The sequence below is a fragment of the Myxocyprinus asiaticus genome, chromosome 36 (assembly GCF_019703515.2).
Source record: "Myxocyprinus asiaticus isolate MX2 ecotype Aquarium Trade chromosome 36, UBuf_Myxa_2, whole genome shotgun sequence".
Classification (NCBI taxonomy): domain Eukaryota; kingdom Metazoa; phylum Chordata; class Actinopteri; order Cypriniformes; family Catostomidae; genus Myxocyprinus; species Myxocyprinus asiaticus.
Genome location: NC_059379.1, coordinates 154,599 through 170,000, shown reverse-complemented (window position 1 = coordinate 170,000; position 15,402 = coordinate 154,599). Strand labels below are relative to the sequence as shown.

The 15,402-nt window shown below is 41.4% G+C and overlaps 1 protein-coding gene and 1 pseudogene across 2 annotated transcripts in view; one reads left to right on the top strand and one right to left on the bottom strand.

Annotated features, from left to right (window-relative positions):
• Positions 1-10,970, top strand: part of LOC127427023 (poly(ADP-ribose) glycohydrolase-like) — a 41,634-nt gene extending 30,664 nt beyond the window's left edge. For both annotated transcript variants that reach the window (XM_051674302.1, XM_051674303.1), the window contains exons 13-17: positions 8,149-8,227; positions 8,339-8,447; positions 8,579-8,684; positions 10,304-10,432; positions 10,625-10,970. In XM_051674302.1, coding sequence (XP_051530262.1) covers positions 8,149-8,227; positions 8,339-8,447; positions 8,579-8,684; positions 10,304-10,432; positions 10,625-10,731 — 530 coding nt within the window. In that variant the 3' untranslated portion in view covers positions 10,732-10,970. The remainder of the gene's footprint in view (positions 1-8,148; positions 8,228-8,338; positions 8,448-8,578; positions 8,685-10,303; positions 10,433-10,624) is intronic.
• A 105-nt stretch (positions 10,971-11,075) lies between these two features.
• Positions 11,076-14,187, bottom strand: LOC127427024 (mothers against decapentaplegic homolog 4-like; annotated as a pseudogene).
• Positions 14,188-15,402: the final 1,215 nt, after the last annotated feature.

The following is a 15,402-nucleotide window of genomic DNA, read 5'->3' as shown; positions in this document are numbered from 1 at the left end:
GACATGTAACGTAACATGGTTGCTATGACAGCACGCCACTCTTTAACAAGCGCGAGCGCTTTGAGTGAGAAGGGAACAAAGTCCCTTTAGAAGGGAATGTATGAGGTACATTTTAGGAGAGTTATAATGATGTAAAGAGAAAAGAAAATAGATTTTACAGGTGTACTTTTAGTCTAATACTTTATTTCAATTATATATTAATATAATTATACATATTATATACTCTGCACCCATCTACTGAGGTACTTCAACTTGGGAATTAACATTCCTTGCGTTTGAACATCATATTTACGGGCAAATTGGCGTCATTTCTTTTTAGACATTTCTGTTGAAGCAAAGAATTGAGGGTTGTGAGTGCCCATGAAGGATACACCTCATGCATCCTCCGAATTACCGTGAAAGAAGGTCGCATTCAAAGTGTCCTACTCGCTTTTCTGAAATGAGACAGCTTTGATGACGTATGTGGCCGACAAATGCGACCTCCGGAGGACGCATCCTTCCAAACGAGACACAGCCTGAGTGTCTGAGAAACTTGTTCCCAGTATTGTACTCCTGCTGTGAAATCTGGCATCCTCATCAACCCCCCTTTAACACAGACACACACACACACACACACACAACACACGCGCACAAACACACACAACACGCATACAACGCACACACACACTCAAACATGTTGGTGCAGCTATCATTATGAGGACTCTCCATAGACATAATGATTTTTATACTGTACAAACTATAGATTCTATCCCCTAACCCTACCCCTAAACCTAACCCTCACACACACACACACACACACACACATGTTGGTGCAGCTATCATTATGAGGACTCTCCATAGACATAATGATTTTTATACTGTATGAACTATAGATTCTATCCCCTAACCCTACCCCTAAACACACACACACACTCACACACACACTCACACACACACAAACACACACACACACACACTCACACACTCACACACATGTTGGTTTAGCTATCATTATGAGGACTCTGCATAGACATAATGATTTTTATACTGTATGAACTATAGATTCTATCCCCTAACCCTAACCCTACCCCTAAACCTAACCCTCACAAAAAACTTTCTGCATTTTTACATTTTCAATAAAACATCATTTAATATGTTATTTCCATGTGAAGACCACCCAAAAGATCCTCACAACCAGAAATGTCCTCACAGAACAGGTTGATTCTCAATACTTGGTCCTCACAAGTATAGCAAAACCTGTACACACACACACACACACACACACACACTCACTCACACACACAACACACTCACTCACACTCATACACACACACTCACAACACACACACACACACTCAAAGTGTGTTTGTGTATGATTGTATCTGTGTGTGTATGTGTGTATGAGTGTGTGTGTGGTGTGTTTGTGTATGAGTGTATATGTGTGTGTGTATGAGTGTGTGTGTGAGTGAAAGAGAGAGAGGGATCATGAGGGTGTTTTCCACAGATATTAAAATAAATGTCAGATATAGAGATTGTTATTTTTATCTGGTTAGTCTGTACGGCAGTGATATGGAACTGTTATGATGTCAAGACCTGGAACTACTTCATCGCCGTGAGTTTACTGGAAAATAATTGCACACCTTAGAACCTCTGTCAACCAATCAGAATCAAGCATTCAACAGACCCTTAACCTTCAAACTGTAACCCTAATCCAGTAGTTGACCTGAAAGAGAAAACTGACTGTAGAAGATGATTGTCTACTAATACAGTGCGAACTTACATTGTGTTATTAATTGTGCTCGTACTAAATGTAAATCACTGCAGGATGTTATTTAGCATTTGTTTTCTTCATCTGATCAGTATTCTCCTCTCGGCTGCCCGTCATCTCGTCTCCATGGAGTCACCTTCAGGCCCCGCCCCTCTGTCCCGCCACTAACAGCTCTTAACTTTATTACAGTCCAGCAATATTAATTACGACTCTAAGAGCCACTCAGCTAATGCACACGGCCACGACATCTCTTTTATTAAAACATCCCGACCCCTCTCTCTCTCTCTCTCTCTGCTGTAAATCATACTGCTCGCTCACTCGACTCTGTGACATTGATGACTAAAATGGATCTTGTTGTAGCTGCACTGAAATTTGCCAAAGTGGCTTCATCTAATTGAATTGTGTTTGATTGCGGAGCGGCTGGGCACCGTCAGTGTGGCATTAGTGCCGATATGGAAATGCAGCGTGGCGCGGTGACTCACCGATATGATCTCAGGCCGGAACGTGATGCAAATGGCAGGTGTGGCGTCCTTCCAGAGCCGCGAGTCTGAAACATTCATGCTGCAGTTTTACATGTGACGTCCTACAGAACAACAGCACCAGATTTATTTTTTTAAGCCGGTGTTTCAAAACTGCTTTAGCTTCAGATTTCACATTACACATCAACACAGAACCAACACTGATTATTATACAAAAATATCCTTAAAACCTAACAATAAAAATGTATTAAAATGATTATGAACTGCATAGGTCCAACGATATGCAAAATTGTGAACGTGAAATAGACTGAATAGGAAAACTGGCAGTGTTGTAAATACATAAACAACAGCAGAAGTGTGATTTTTTTAACACATGGAACAAATACTATAGAAGTATCTTTGACATCAACAACTAATTAAATGGGATGCATTTAAAGGTCTAGGTCTATTTATTAAAGTGTATTTATTGTGTTATCATAACTATGTATGATTATTTGCTTGGGTGCATTTTATTATTCATCATTTTCTCCTGCTGTCAGAACAGACCTGCCGGTGGAGAACTGCTGATTTAAACTTCACAAAAAAAAAAAATTCAAATAATTTCTGCATTTGACACTCATTATAATTTTTTACATTTTTGTCAAACAGTCCTTGATTTGAATGCATGAAACTTGAGAATGTCATTTGATCAGAATAAAAGCTGTTGTTTGAGACAAAGGCCTGACATTAAACCTGTGATAATGTTGTTCTGGAGGAGATGAGATGCAGCCAGTGACCTTTAAACTGTATTCTTCAGTCTGTCAGATATTCCAGCATCATTTACTGAACACACTTTAGAAATACACACACAGCTTCCTGTCTTCTGAAGGTCACCTGAAGAGGAATTCCGAGCAGGAATGTGTTTATCTTATAAAGACAACGAGCTTATCTGCAGAGGAGCGTGCGCTTCAGCTTTTTATGGCGGATCGATGGCAAGACAGACGCACAGAATTCTCTGATTTGATTTGCAGAAGCTCTCGAGGGCTTCAGTCGCCCTGTAGATGATGGACTGATGTTCTCAATGATCATGTGATCTACTGTTGTTGATCAAGCTCAGGAGAATGAACTAAATATGATATCAACACTGGTTTGTTTTTTATATGAGCTGTACAGTTTTTTGTTTTTCTAGTGCAGTCTAAATACATGCCCATATTTAGTTTTGCCCAGGAGTGTATACATCATATACTACCATTCGGATGTTTAGAATCATTATGAAATTACGCTGTTTTTGAAAGAAAATGATAATTTAGCACCAAGGATGCTTTAAATTGATCAAGAATGACAGTTATGGAAAGAGAGTCACGTGACACCATGCAAGGATCGGACGTGTGAACGTCGAGCTCTGCACACTTTGCTAGTTTTAATACTTTTTATGACATAAACTGGTGAGATTCAATACACCCTGATCCATAACTGTTCTAGGAGGACAATATGTCAAAAAATTCAAAATCCTCGGGCTCTGGAGACATTAAACATCACTTAAGTGCTCAAGCTGACACCTCCGAGCAGGCCACGAGCCTAGAAGTCGATTTAGATGGAGAGGTGCGGGAAATGCAGCGAGAGATGTTGAACATGTCGGCGATGCTGACTTGGAGGAACTTGCTGTGATATGTCGATCGATCACTGCCATGGAGACTAAGTTCAGTGATGTGGTTACAAGAGTGAGGGATGCCGAGAAACGGAGCGATTACCTGGAGTCATCAGAGAGGGAATTATCTGCTAATCCGCTAGCGACCAAGGTGGATTTGGAGCGTGTCTGGGAGGACATGGAGAACCATAGCCGGCGGAATAACGTCCGTATCGTTGGAATCCCTGAGGGAGCAGAGGGACAGGATATGGTGAAATTCCTGGATGGGCTCTTTCTGAATCTGCTCAACATAGCAGGCCATAAGCTGGAAATCAAGCGAGCTCACAGAGTTCCGGTTCAGAGATCCACTGAGGGAGACAGGCCCTGATCAATTCTGGACAAATTGCTGAGATCATCTGATAAAGATCTTATGTTACGGGATGCAAGGAGTAAATGAAGGCTTTCTTGGAAGAACCACAGCATTTTCTTGTTCCCAGACTTTGCGAATTCGACAAGTGAAAAGCGTGATCGATTCAAGGAATGCAAGAAACTTTTACACCAATGGAAGGTCGCTTTTGCACTGATGTTCCCGGCCAAATTGAGAATAGATGCTAAGGATGGCCATAAAACATTTCACATGCCCACAGCAAGCGATATCCTTCATAAAGTCAATAGAGTGAGTAAGTCATCTTGTGATACTCACGCTGCAGCCGAGTGGACCGGCTCACTGAACATTTGCTTGACTGTTTGAAGAATCTGTGCGCTATTTTTGTGCTGGTTCTGCCTAGTGGCTGGAGTTTATTTTGTAGATTGGCACACCTTCGGGACAGTTTTGTGGATGAATCTACATGCTCTTTGTGCTTATTTCTCCTGTTGGCTGGTGTTTGTTTTGTGGAGTATTTCTTGCAAAGACATTGGAGTGATTAAGTCATTTGTTTGCACTTATGTTGCAGTCGAGTGGACCGGCTCACTGAACATTCGCTTGACTGTTTGAAGAATCTGCACGCTATTTTTGTGCTGGTTCTGCCTAGTTGCTGGAGTTTATTTTGTAGAGTGTCACACATTCAGGACAGATTTATGGATAAAGCTACACGCTCTTTGTGCTTATTCCATCTATTTCCTGGAGTTTGTTTTATAGATTATCTTTTGCTGTTTAATTATGTCTCAAATTTGTATAGAAGTATCGGACTTGAGCAATCTGACAGCAAGGCTGTCGCGGGTGCTCTCGTAGGCGTACATGGACTGTTTGTGTTTAGAGGGATGGACGCTGGTTGGCGCTGTCGTGCGCAGGGTTAATGCGCATGTTGTTGGTTTTTTTTTATTGTTTTGTTTGGGGGGAAGTTCGGAGTTTGATTGTTGCACTAATGTTGGAATGTGGTCTTTATAATCTTGTTTTTGACACACAATCTATTTGTTCTAATGTGTCAAAATGTCAAATGTTAATATGAGTGGATTGCCTCTCCACGTGGAATGTGAATGGGTTGGGGCTCCCCATAAAAAAAGAAGATTATTTATTTTCTTAAGCTAAAATATGATATAGTGTTTCTTCAAGAAACACATCTCTCCCCGCAGGAAGCTGAACAATTTGGAAAGATATGGGGTGGACATGTTTTCTTTAGTGCTGACTCAAGGAAGAGCAGGGGAGTCATTACATTGATAAGTAAACATCTACAATTCAAATGTCTCAAACAGATTAAAGATAAATTAGGAAGAGTCATTATTGTGTTAGTTGAAATTCAAGGGCAAAGGTTGATTTTGGCTAATATTTACGCACCTAATGCTGATGGTCAGGGCTTTTTTATAGATCTTGAAGGGATGTTGCAAGCCGCTGGCACCCCTCATGATATAATATTGGGAGGAGACTTTGATCTTTTGATGGACTCAGTCCTTGATCATAGTGAAGCAAAAGTGTGTAAGCCCCCTAGAGCAACATTGATGATTCACAGGATGTGTAAATATCTTGGTCTTACAGATATTTGGAGACTTTTGAACCCATCTAGTAGGGACTATAAATTTTTTTTATCAGTCCATAAGATTTACTCTAGAATATATATATTTTTTTATATCTAAGTTCCTCATTTTATCTGTTGTTGACTGCTCAATTGGAAGCATTTTAGTCTAAGATCACGTCCTGGTGAGTTTAGAGATGTTGCCACATATGGAGAAAAGCAAATCATATAATTGGTGCTTTAATGTATACCTTTTGCAAAATCCTGAATTCCAACAAATGCTAAAGGCTGAAATCAATGTTTATATGGAGACCAACTGGTCCTCATTATCCTCTGCGAGGGTGGCTTGAGAGGCACTTAAGGCAGTTCTTAGGGGTTGGATCATACAGTATGCCTCATTCATCAAAAAATCCAAAGCACGGGAACTCGTGGAGAACTCGTTAAAAGTGCTGAGGCAGAGCTGAAGCGCCGAATGTTGTCTGATGGCCTCAGAGAATTGACCCGATTGAAACACAGATATAATACTATTTTGTCACGGAAGGTGGAGTTTTGGTTTTCAGGGCAAGAGAATCATACTTTGAGTCGGGGGACAAAGCATGTAAGCTTTTGGCTAGATATATAAAGCAGAGAGAGTCTTTTTCCACCATTCCCTCAGTGAAATCTGCTGGTGGTGAAATATTTACCTTGGCCATTAGAAACTTTGTGGAACCATTAGAACATCCTAAACTTTTGGCTGAGCAAAAAAATTCTCTTGATTCTGAGATAACCTTGGAGGAGTTTGGCGAGGTAATTAAGGCCTTGCCTACAGGCAAGTCTCCGGGGCCTGACGGCTTTGCCGCTGAGTTTTTCAAATCTTATGCTGCAGAACTGTCTCCACTTTTGCTAGAAGTTTATATGGAATCATTAAAGAATGGGACGCTTCTGCCAACCATGACACAAGCCCGGATCAGACTGATTCTTAAAAAGGACAAAGATCCAAGTGAGTGTAAGAGTTACCGTCCAATTTCCCTGATCCATCTAGACGTAAAAATATTGTCAAACATTTTGGCTATCTGATTAAGTAAAGTTATGACATTTCTTATAGATCAGGTGGGGTTTATTTGGGGCCGTAGCTCTTCTGATTACATTAGGCATTTCATCAATGTGGTGATGTGGATTGTGAGGGGGGTTAATACACTCGGTAGTGTTTTTGGGAGTAGCATACACCCCCCTAAAGCGGTGTTCAGGGGGAGTGACATATAATTTGATTCTGTGTTCTGTTTCATCAATCCTGGTTTTTTGAATCAATAAAATGTTAATATCATAAAAAAATGACAGCTACAAATGAACTTTTTCTACTGAAATAAATACTGTATTCTTCAAACCTTCCTCCACATGCAGCAGTGACTATTGTTGACACTTTCCAACCAAGCTTTTCTAATAACAGATTAACAGCTCATAACTTTGATTCAACCATCAATAATACTCCTTTCTAATCATTACCACTCGTCGTTTAATTTCTTTTACACATTCTGCCCTTTTCTTCTTATTTGCCAGTGTTAGATGTTGCTCTTTCTTTGAAAGTCTGCCAAAAATATGATCATCCCAGAGTCTTCTCTTGAGTGGTGCAGATGAAGCTGGTGTTTGTCATGTTCTGGGTTTTAAAGCTGTCAGTTTAGGACCCGTGAGGAGTCTGTTTCTCAAACTCGAGACTCTAACGTATTTGACTTCTTGTTGTCCACTTCCCTCTCTGTCCTGGTCAGATCCAGTTTGAGCATAGAATAGCCTTCATCTTTAAAAAGAACAATAGAATGATGATGTTCTAGAGATTTGTTTCTTTTTGGCCATTTATAAAGCCAAATTTTGACTTGTAAGTGGAAAGTGACTTGTATGAAAGGCAAGTGTACTCAAACCTTCAGCAACTGGAAAAAGACACTGTATGTATTGTGATGTTTATACATCACTAATAAGTAGCACAACCGTTTTCAACTACCAAACTACCAAGTACCAAATTATATTTTCAGCATTATGGGTGAAAAACTGAAGCCTTGTGAACGGTCTCTCTCTTTATGTGGAAAGTGAGATTGATGGTGATTTTTGTTGAATGTGAAGCTACTGTGGACGGTTGATGTTATCGCTGTTGTGAATGTGTTTCCTTTGAGTTCAGTTTAAAGCTGTAGTGTGTGATTCCTGCGTCACTAGCGTCATCAAACTGAATTACACAAATAATGACTCTGTCACTGTCTCTCATTGGTCATCAAACAGATAGCCCTGCCCTGAACACACACCATTGGTTTACACATCAAGCTGCTCAGACTGACAGATAAATGTTTTAAAAGCATCTTTAGGAAGTCAGATTGGTGTAATAATGTGATGTTTTATTGACAGGTTCAGAGCAGTTCAGCAGATACTCTGGATACTCTGATACCTACAGATGGGATAGTAACCATGACGACCAGACGCCCAGGTGAAAACAACCATCACTGACATGCATCAAGAGTTTCAAATGAAAGTTTAAGACTCACTTAGTGAAGTGTTGTTACATTATTGCTGCTTGTGTGTGTATGTGTGTGTGTAGGGATGAGTGGCAGCGCAGATGCACCGAGATCGTTGCCATGGACGCGCTGCATTACAGAAACTTCCTGCAACAGTTTCACCCAGAAAACATGACACGAGAACTGAACAAGGTCAAACCGATTCATTATAACACACACACACACACACACACACACACACACACACACACACACACATTGTTTTTATAATACAATATAACAAAATATAATACAATAAAAATGAATGTCAAGTTCTCTCTCAGGCGTACTGTGCTTTTGCTCGTCCCGGAGTGAAGACGGAGAATCTCTCTGCTGTTGCTACGGGTAACTGGGGCTGTGGAGCGTTTGGTGGCGACACCCGTTTAAAAGGTGTTATAATGTGTCCCATAAACCTTTCAATTAAAAGTTATCATTGAGACTGTGATTAGGTAGATTAAACACGTTAATTAAGTGTGATTAAATATATAAAAATAACATGTTAATAAATTAACACCATTAATCATGCCTTCTGACTAGAGTTCTGCACAGGCCTTAAAATGAAACCTGACCTGCACCCGAGACCATGTGTCCCGAGAACATGTGACCCGACCACTCGCTCATTATAATTTCTTCTTTTAGCAAGTATTGTTGCAATAGGCAGTATTTTTTGTAATCATTGTAGGTATCATTCCTAACAGTAAACACACATTGTTTTACTGCAGCACGGCGACCCCTCAGCACACCAAAGCAGAAGGGAAAAACACATTAGATTACCGTTTATTACCGTTCCACAATCTGGAATCATGTGTAACAATGTAACAGTCACATAAAGTCCTTTGCGGCCTGAACTTCTTCACAACATCAAATCTTTGTGACACCTGTGCTAAAAGAAGCTAGATGCAGCCCAACATATGAAACAGAACACCGGTGTCTAGACATGCGTTTTTGAAACTTGAAGCTCTTTTTAATTTGACACGATGTCTAAAAAATGTGGTGGTCCTGCGTTAGACACTGTAGAACAGTGAGACGCAGCGCAACAGTCAAAGACCTTCATCCAGTGTTTACAATTTAAAACAATGGGAAAATAGAGCAGACACACGCAACAACTCGTGTGAACGGCCCCTAACTTGTCCATTTGTGCGTATCTGTGAGTGAGAGCGCGTGCATGAAGCAAGTGTTTTATTTTTACAAACCTGACCCAAACCTGAAATCATTGTTGAAAAACTGACCCGACGGGCCTGTGTCAGGTTTCAGACCTCTGCTTCTGACCCTTATGTAAATTCAGTTATATAAATATGTTTTTCTACCATCAGAGCAATTCAAGCTTGAAGTACATGTAATTTTGTGTTTTTATGAGGCGTCAGCTGGGGGCGGTCAGCGCGCCTCAACAAACCTCACAGAATGAGAGCCGTTCACAAAGGATGCGTTCTTGACAGCTGGATGAAGCGCAACAATTTGCAAAGTTTCAACTACTTTTAACTATACAGCATTCTAAAAACATGGTGTTTATGTCACTGAAAACTAATGAGATGCTCTAAAAGCATCCGTCTGACACACATGTACACAGACCGACAACATTATTTTAAAAAAGTGCAGACAAGACACAAGAACACGTGTGAGAACACGACAGATTGATGAACTCAATCGACAGCAGGCTTATTCAATAATATGGGAATAAAAACAAACAATATATTGATTTCTAGACACTTCTTGTGTTGTCAAATCAATGCTTAACTCGTCTGCCACAATAATGCAATATATCTGAATATCTGAATTATTTTTATTTTTTTTATATATTTTTAAATGTTTGAATTATTATGTATTATTCATATTAAATTATCTTTATTTGATGGCCTTTTACAGCAAATATTGTGAGATTAATTGCAATTAATTAATTGGCATGCCATGTAATTAATTAGATTAAAAATTATAATCAATTGACAGCCCTTGTTATGATGTGACTTGTCAAGTCTTATGACCTGTGTGTGTGTGTGTGTGTGTGTGTGTAGCTGTGTTACAGTTGATGGCGGCAGCAGAAGCTCATCGTGACTTGATTTATTTCACGTTTGGCGACAGAGAGCTGCTGAGGGATGTTCACAATATACACACACTGATCACACACAAACACGCAACTGTGGGTAAGACACACTCTCTTACACTGATCATTCTGTTTGTGTGTGTGTGTGTGTTTTAAATAATCACATGCAGCTGAAATCACATTTACATCACAACAAATCTCAATGACTTTTGTGTGTTAAATATTTCTGCAGCTTTGGTTTTTCCTTTTATAACGAGTGTATTCTGTTGTGTTTGTGTGTGTGTGTGTGTAGGTTCAGTGTTCAGTGTGTTGTTGCAGTATTATGAGTGTGTGTGTAAGGAAACGTCCGGAAGAAAACCTCAAGAAACACTTTACTGCTTCCTGTCTGAACATCTCTGACCTCACCTGACCCAAAGGAAGAGATCAGTGTTTCTCCATCTGTCTCCACTTGTCTCATTCTGATCTCACTCTGTCTCTGTTCTTGTATTTGTTTTTCTTCATGAATGAATCAGCTGCAAATTAATCATTTTAAATGAATCTTTGAGTGAATCTTTGTTGTTTCACATGTTGAGTTGATGTGATTTTCTGTTTATAAGACATTCATTTTTGTGACTTCATAAATCTGTTATTTAAAAGTTCTTCAGCTGTTTGTGGTCATATTTTCATACATTGAGTGTGTGTGTGTGTTTGTGGTTCAGTTATTGGTTGACTGCAGATAAAAGCACATGGACCTGCTATGTCGTATTGAGCGGGCTGCTCGCTGGCAGAAGCGCGATGAGAATGTCTTTGTAGCGTACGGATTTCAAACGCTCGTCTGCGTGTGTCGGGCATGTGGTGATCCGCTCAGAGCTCGACAGGTTTGAGTCTCATTGGCGCCCCTTAATGAGTTTGACCTTTAAACTGCAGCTGCTTCATCACATCAGACTCACAAACAGCTCGTGATGTCTTGTGTTGTTGTTCATATTTGTGTCATTATTTCCTGTTGAACTTTGCTGTGATTTTAGATCTTATGAACATTTACTGAGAGCAGCTCCTTTCTCTCAAATTCATATGCATCTAAACACGGGAGCACACGAAAGTTCAAGTGTGCTGAACTCTTGACCTGGGAGATCACAGACCAATAGAAGATGTAGACGTCACCAGAGATTTTTTTGGGTTTTTTTTGGTTGTTTTGTTTGAGAGGTGCAGAAAATTTTTATTCACTGGCTGCAGAGAAAAGAAATTAGAAATGGAAAAGAAAAAACATACATAAAGTGCTAGTACAAGTTAATATAGTACTAAAAGAAAAACAAGCATTCAGAACAATAAAGCTGCTTGCGCACTTATGAATTTCGTCTAACTGTTATACGTCTTGCTATGATGGTTAACGGTGTGTGGCTGGGAACCTTACAAATGATTGGTTTAACTAGCCAATTTTCTGCTTGTGAAAACCCATTACATCCGACTAAAGAAAATGAATGTGGCATTATTTACATGCAATACAACACTAATACAACTTTCTTGAGGGTCAAAACCATTTGAACCCACAGCCAAAAAATCTAAAGGAAATTCTACATGATTTGGTATATTTTAGCCAAGGCTGTCGTACTTCCAAACTATGGAGCACAACGGCTTCTTTTAAACGCTCTGCACTGTATGAACCGAGAGCTGTGAGACTCCAGTTTAAAAGACCAGGTTAGCACTGCATTAAGACGATGGCCAAAAACAAACAGTTTTAAAATAAAAACACTTCACTAGTCCAGGACATGAAGTCTATTTAATCCATCGCCATATTAAAGTGATGAAAACACTGTTTGGCCATTTGGCCAGTGATCTTTCTGGTTAAAAATAAAAAATAGTGCATGCAAGGAAACAGTTTCATAAAGACAGAACTTAATGGCACATTTCTCGAACACTTCTAAGAGAATTCTTCATGCAAAACACTTTTTAAGTTTAGATGTCTGAATTTGCATGCTATACACTGCAAACATCATTCATCAGCATTTTTGTCTTAATGTTTTCCAGTCAAAACATTGAAACATCTTTAAAACAACATAAACGTACTTGTGAACTCTTAAATTTGTTTCCGCATTTTTACTGGAATACAAGATGAACACTGATTGAGAAAATGATTCTTTGCTTTAGCCATGAATGTCACAATGTTACTGGGGTCCTGTGCACTTTAAGATGAAAAAAAAATGTTAAATTTTATAGAAACAAATGCAACAGGAGAAACAAAGCAAATAAAATTTTTTTAATGAACCAATGAGAAAGCGGCAATAATGCAGGAACTGTCCATCCATCTCCATGTGTTGAATATATCTTGGGTTGCGTTAACGTCTCTCATGCAGCAAAAGGTCAACTCATGCTCGTCTCTCTGCACTTATTCACACAGTTCAGCGGTATTGGGTCTTCTGGTTGCCATGGGAACAGTCACTCGGTCCAGTGTCTGTGTCGTGGAGTTAATAGTGTCAGTCTTAGTCTAATGGTGTCGGGTCGGCGATGGGCATCGTGTGCAGAACTTCATCCAGTTAATGCTCTGCTGCAGGTAATCGGGACCCCAGCATGCAGAGCTGATGGAGGTCATCCACGCCGATACGGGCGGACGCAGACATTCTGATTGCAGGTGCGATTCCTCCCACAGATTCCGGGCCAGGGATGTTTCCTGCGACTGCTACTGCCTGCACTGCTGCCACTGCCTGCGCTGTAACAGCCTGCTGTTGACTTCTTGATGTATGCGCTTGGGTAAATCTTGTGCACAGCATTGCCAGGAGTGTGGCCGGCCTCCCGGTCCAAGTAGTAGCTCTAGACAAAGATGGCATGATCGCTGAGACAGCAAACCCGCACGTCTCCCTCACCCTTACACTCCAGCTGGATGCCCTTACCGATGTGGAGTCGTGACCTCTCAATGGCCTCCATTCTGTGGACGTTACTCAGCTGACCGAGGCAGAACCGATCTCCTCCAGAGGGGTCCACATTCCCATCCACAGTGACGATTGGACAGGATGAGGGAACCTTAAAGGTGTCGTCCACCTGAACATCCATCTCGAAATAAGCAATGGAGCACCAGTACTCAGGAGCAGGATGGTTGGATATCGGTGGCTGAAATGTGATTTCTTTGCATACAGGCCAGTAGTGTGCCAGATGGGCCATGGGTGGATGATGCTGAAGATGGCCGATTTGATGGTGAGGCATGCTGGGGGTGAATTTACTGTTCCTCGTCCAGGTGGAGGTGGCATTGTGATGGTATGTGGAAGTCTGGCCTGGGGGGAAGCCATTCTGCTGTGAGCCCTGAGCTGTGCCTGAAGATATCTGCAGAAGACCCTTAGTGCTACGAGTTCCTGAAAGAACACTACTGGACTGAGTTGTGGATCCCACAGCGATACTGGAGAAGGCAGAGGTGGAGGCTGATGTGCTGTCCTCATCTGCCGACAGCATTGCTGGGGTGTTGAAGGGCTCTTGGGCCACTGGTCTGGACGGAGGGTGTTGAATCGTCTGCATGTGACTCTCAGTGCTGGGCAGAGACTGCTGACCATCATAATCATACTCATCCTTTACCATCAGGGGTGATGGACCAGAGCTTGACAGTGTAAGTCCAGATAAGTCTATTCCTGGAGACACCACCCGCTCGAAATGGTAGGGGTTCACGCACACGCTGTCACATTTCAAGTCAAAGGCAAACTGGCAGTACTTGACATGTTTCAACGCGTTCTTATGAAGGTCTGGCCATTGCCATAACCGTGCATAAATGACATGAGGAAACCCTTTACGCCCGGCCACGTGCTCAAGCTGATACCTCAGACAGGGCTGCAGACCAGGGACCCAACCCTGACGGTGCGGCGGGAGATACCCAGCGGCAACCATCCAGCAAGATGGCGACGAAAGTCACAGCGGACCCGGAGGATCCCGCTGCAACACATCGATTGACCACAGCGATGGAGGCAAAACCCCCCGAGCTGGCCACAAGAATCGGGGACGTCGAGAAACGGCTTGTCCATCTGGAGCCACCGGAGAGGAAACCAGCTGCCAATCTGCCAGCGACCAAAGCAGACCTGGAATGCACCCGGGAAAGGCAGGAAGACCCCGAAAATCACAACCGGTGAAACGACGTCCGAACTGCTGGAACCCCCGAGAACTAGAAAGGCCGAGACATGGTGAAGCTCCCAGACGAGCTGTTCCCGAGTCCGCCCGACACAACAGGCCACAAGCTGGAAATCAAGCGAGCCCACAGAGACCCGCCGAGGGAGACAGGCCTCAATCAACTCCGGCCAATCCTCCGAGACATCCGAAAAAGATCCTGTGTCGTGCGAGGCGAGGAGCAAAGGAAGGCCCCCCCGGAAAACCAGAGATTCTTTTAATTACTGAGATAACAACCTCTGCGGTTCTATCATAGGAGAGAGCGTAATGATAATCTATTGTGTTGCGACAGTAAATCACATTTTGCAGATACCTTACAAATAAAAAACTGACACCTACCTGTCACAGAATCGTCTGTGACTTCTCTTATAAAACAGCAATTTTATTGTAGTAAACTCCACACATAATTCATTCCAAAAGGATTGTTTAGTGTAAAACATGTTGAAGATTAACGGGCAGGCGGTCAGTTCATTAAAACATGAGCTGTTTCCTTACAAAAGCAGTTTATTCAGCACACTGAAGCATCTCCTTCATAGACATTCATTCAAAAAGAACGGCCTCTTGTCTCTCCGCCAGTGTACCGCTATAGAATATCTATTGGAGTGCCACGTTATGCTATTTTATGCTAAGCTTGTAGTCTCCCCTAGAAGTGCTCTGATGTCACGCACTGACCTTTTGACTCACAAAAATACATATTTCTGAGCTGCACATTTTTATTGTTGCAGGAAAGTGAGTGGATGATATATTATAACTTTCTTTAACGATTTTATTTGTTATTTGTGATATATTGTTTATTTTACCTAGAAGCCCTCAAGCTTGACATCATATCCTGTCTGTTGCCGTATCTGAAATAATTTTTCCTAGTGTGAAGCTTAACCCGTTTGACATTTTGATGAGAGATATATTAGTGACCAAAGACATATTGTCATCTAGCAAATTTCTTTGAAAATCGCT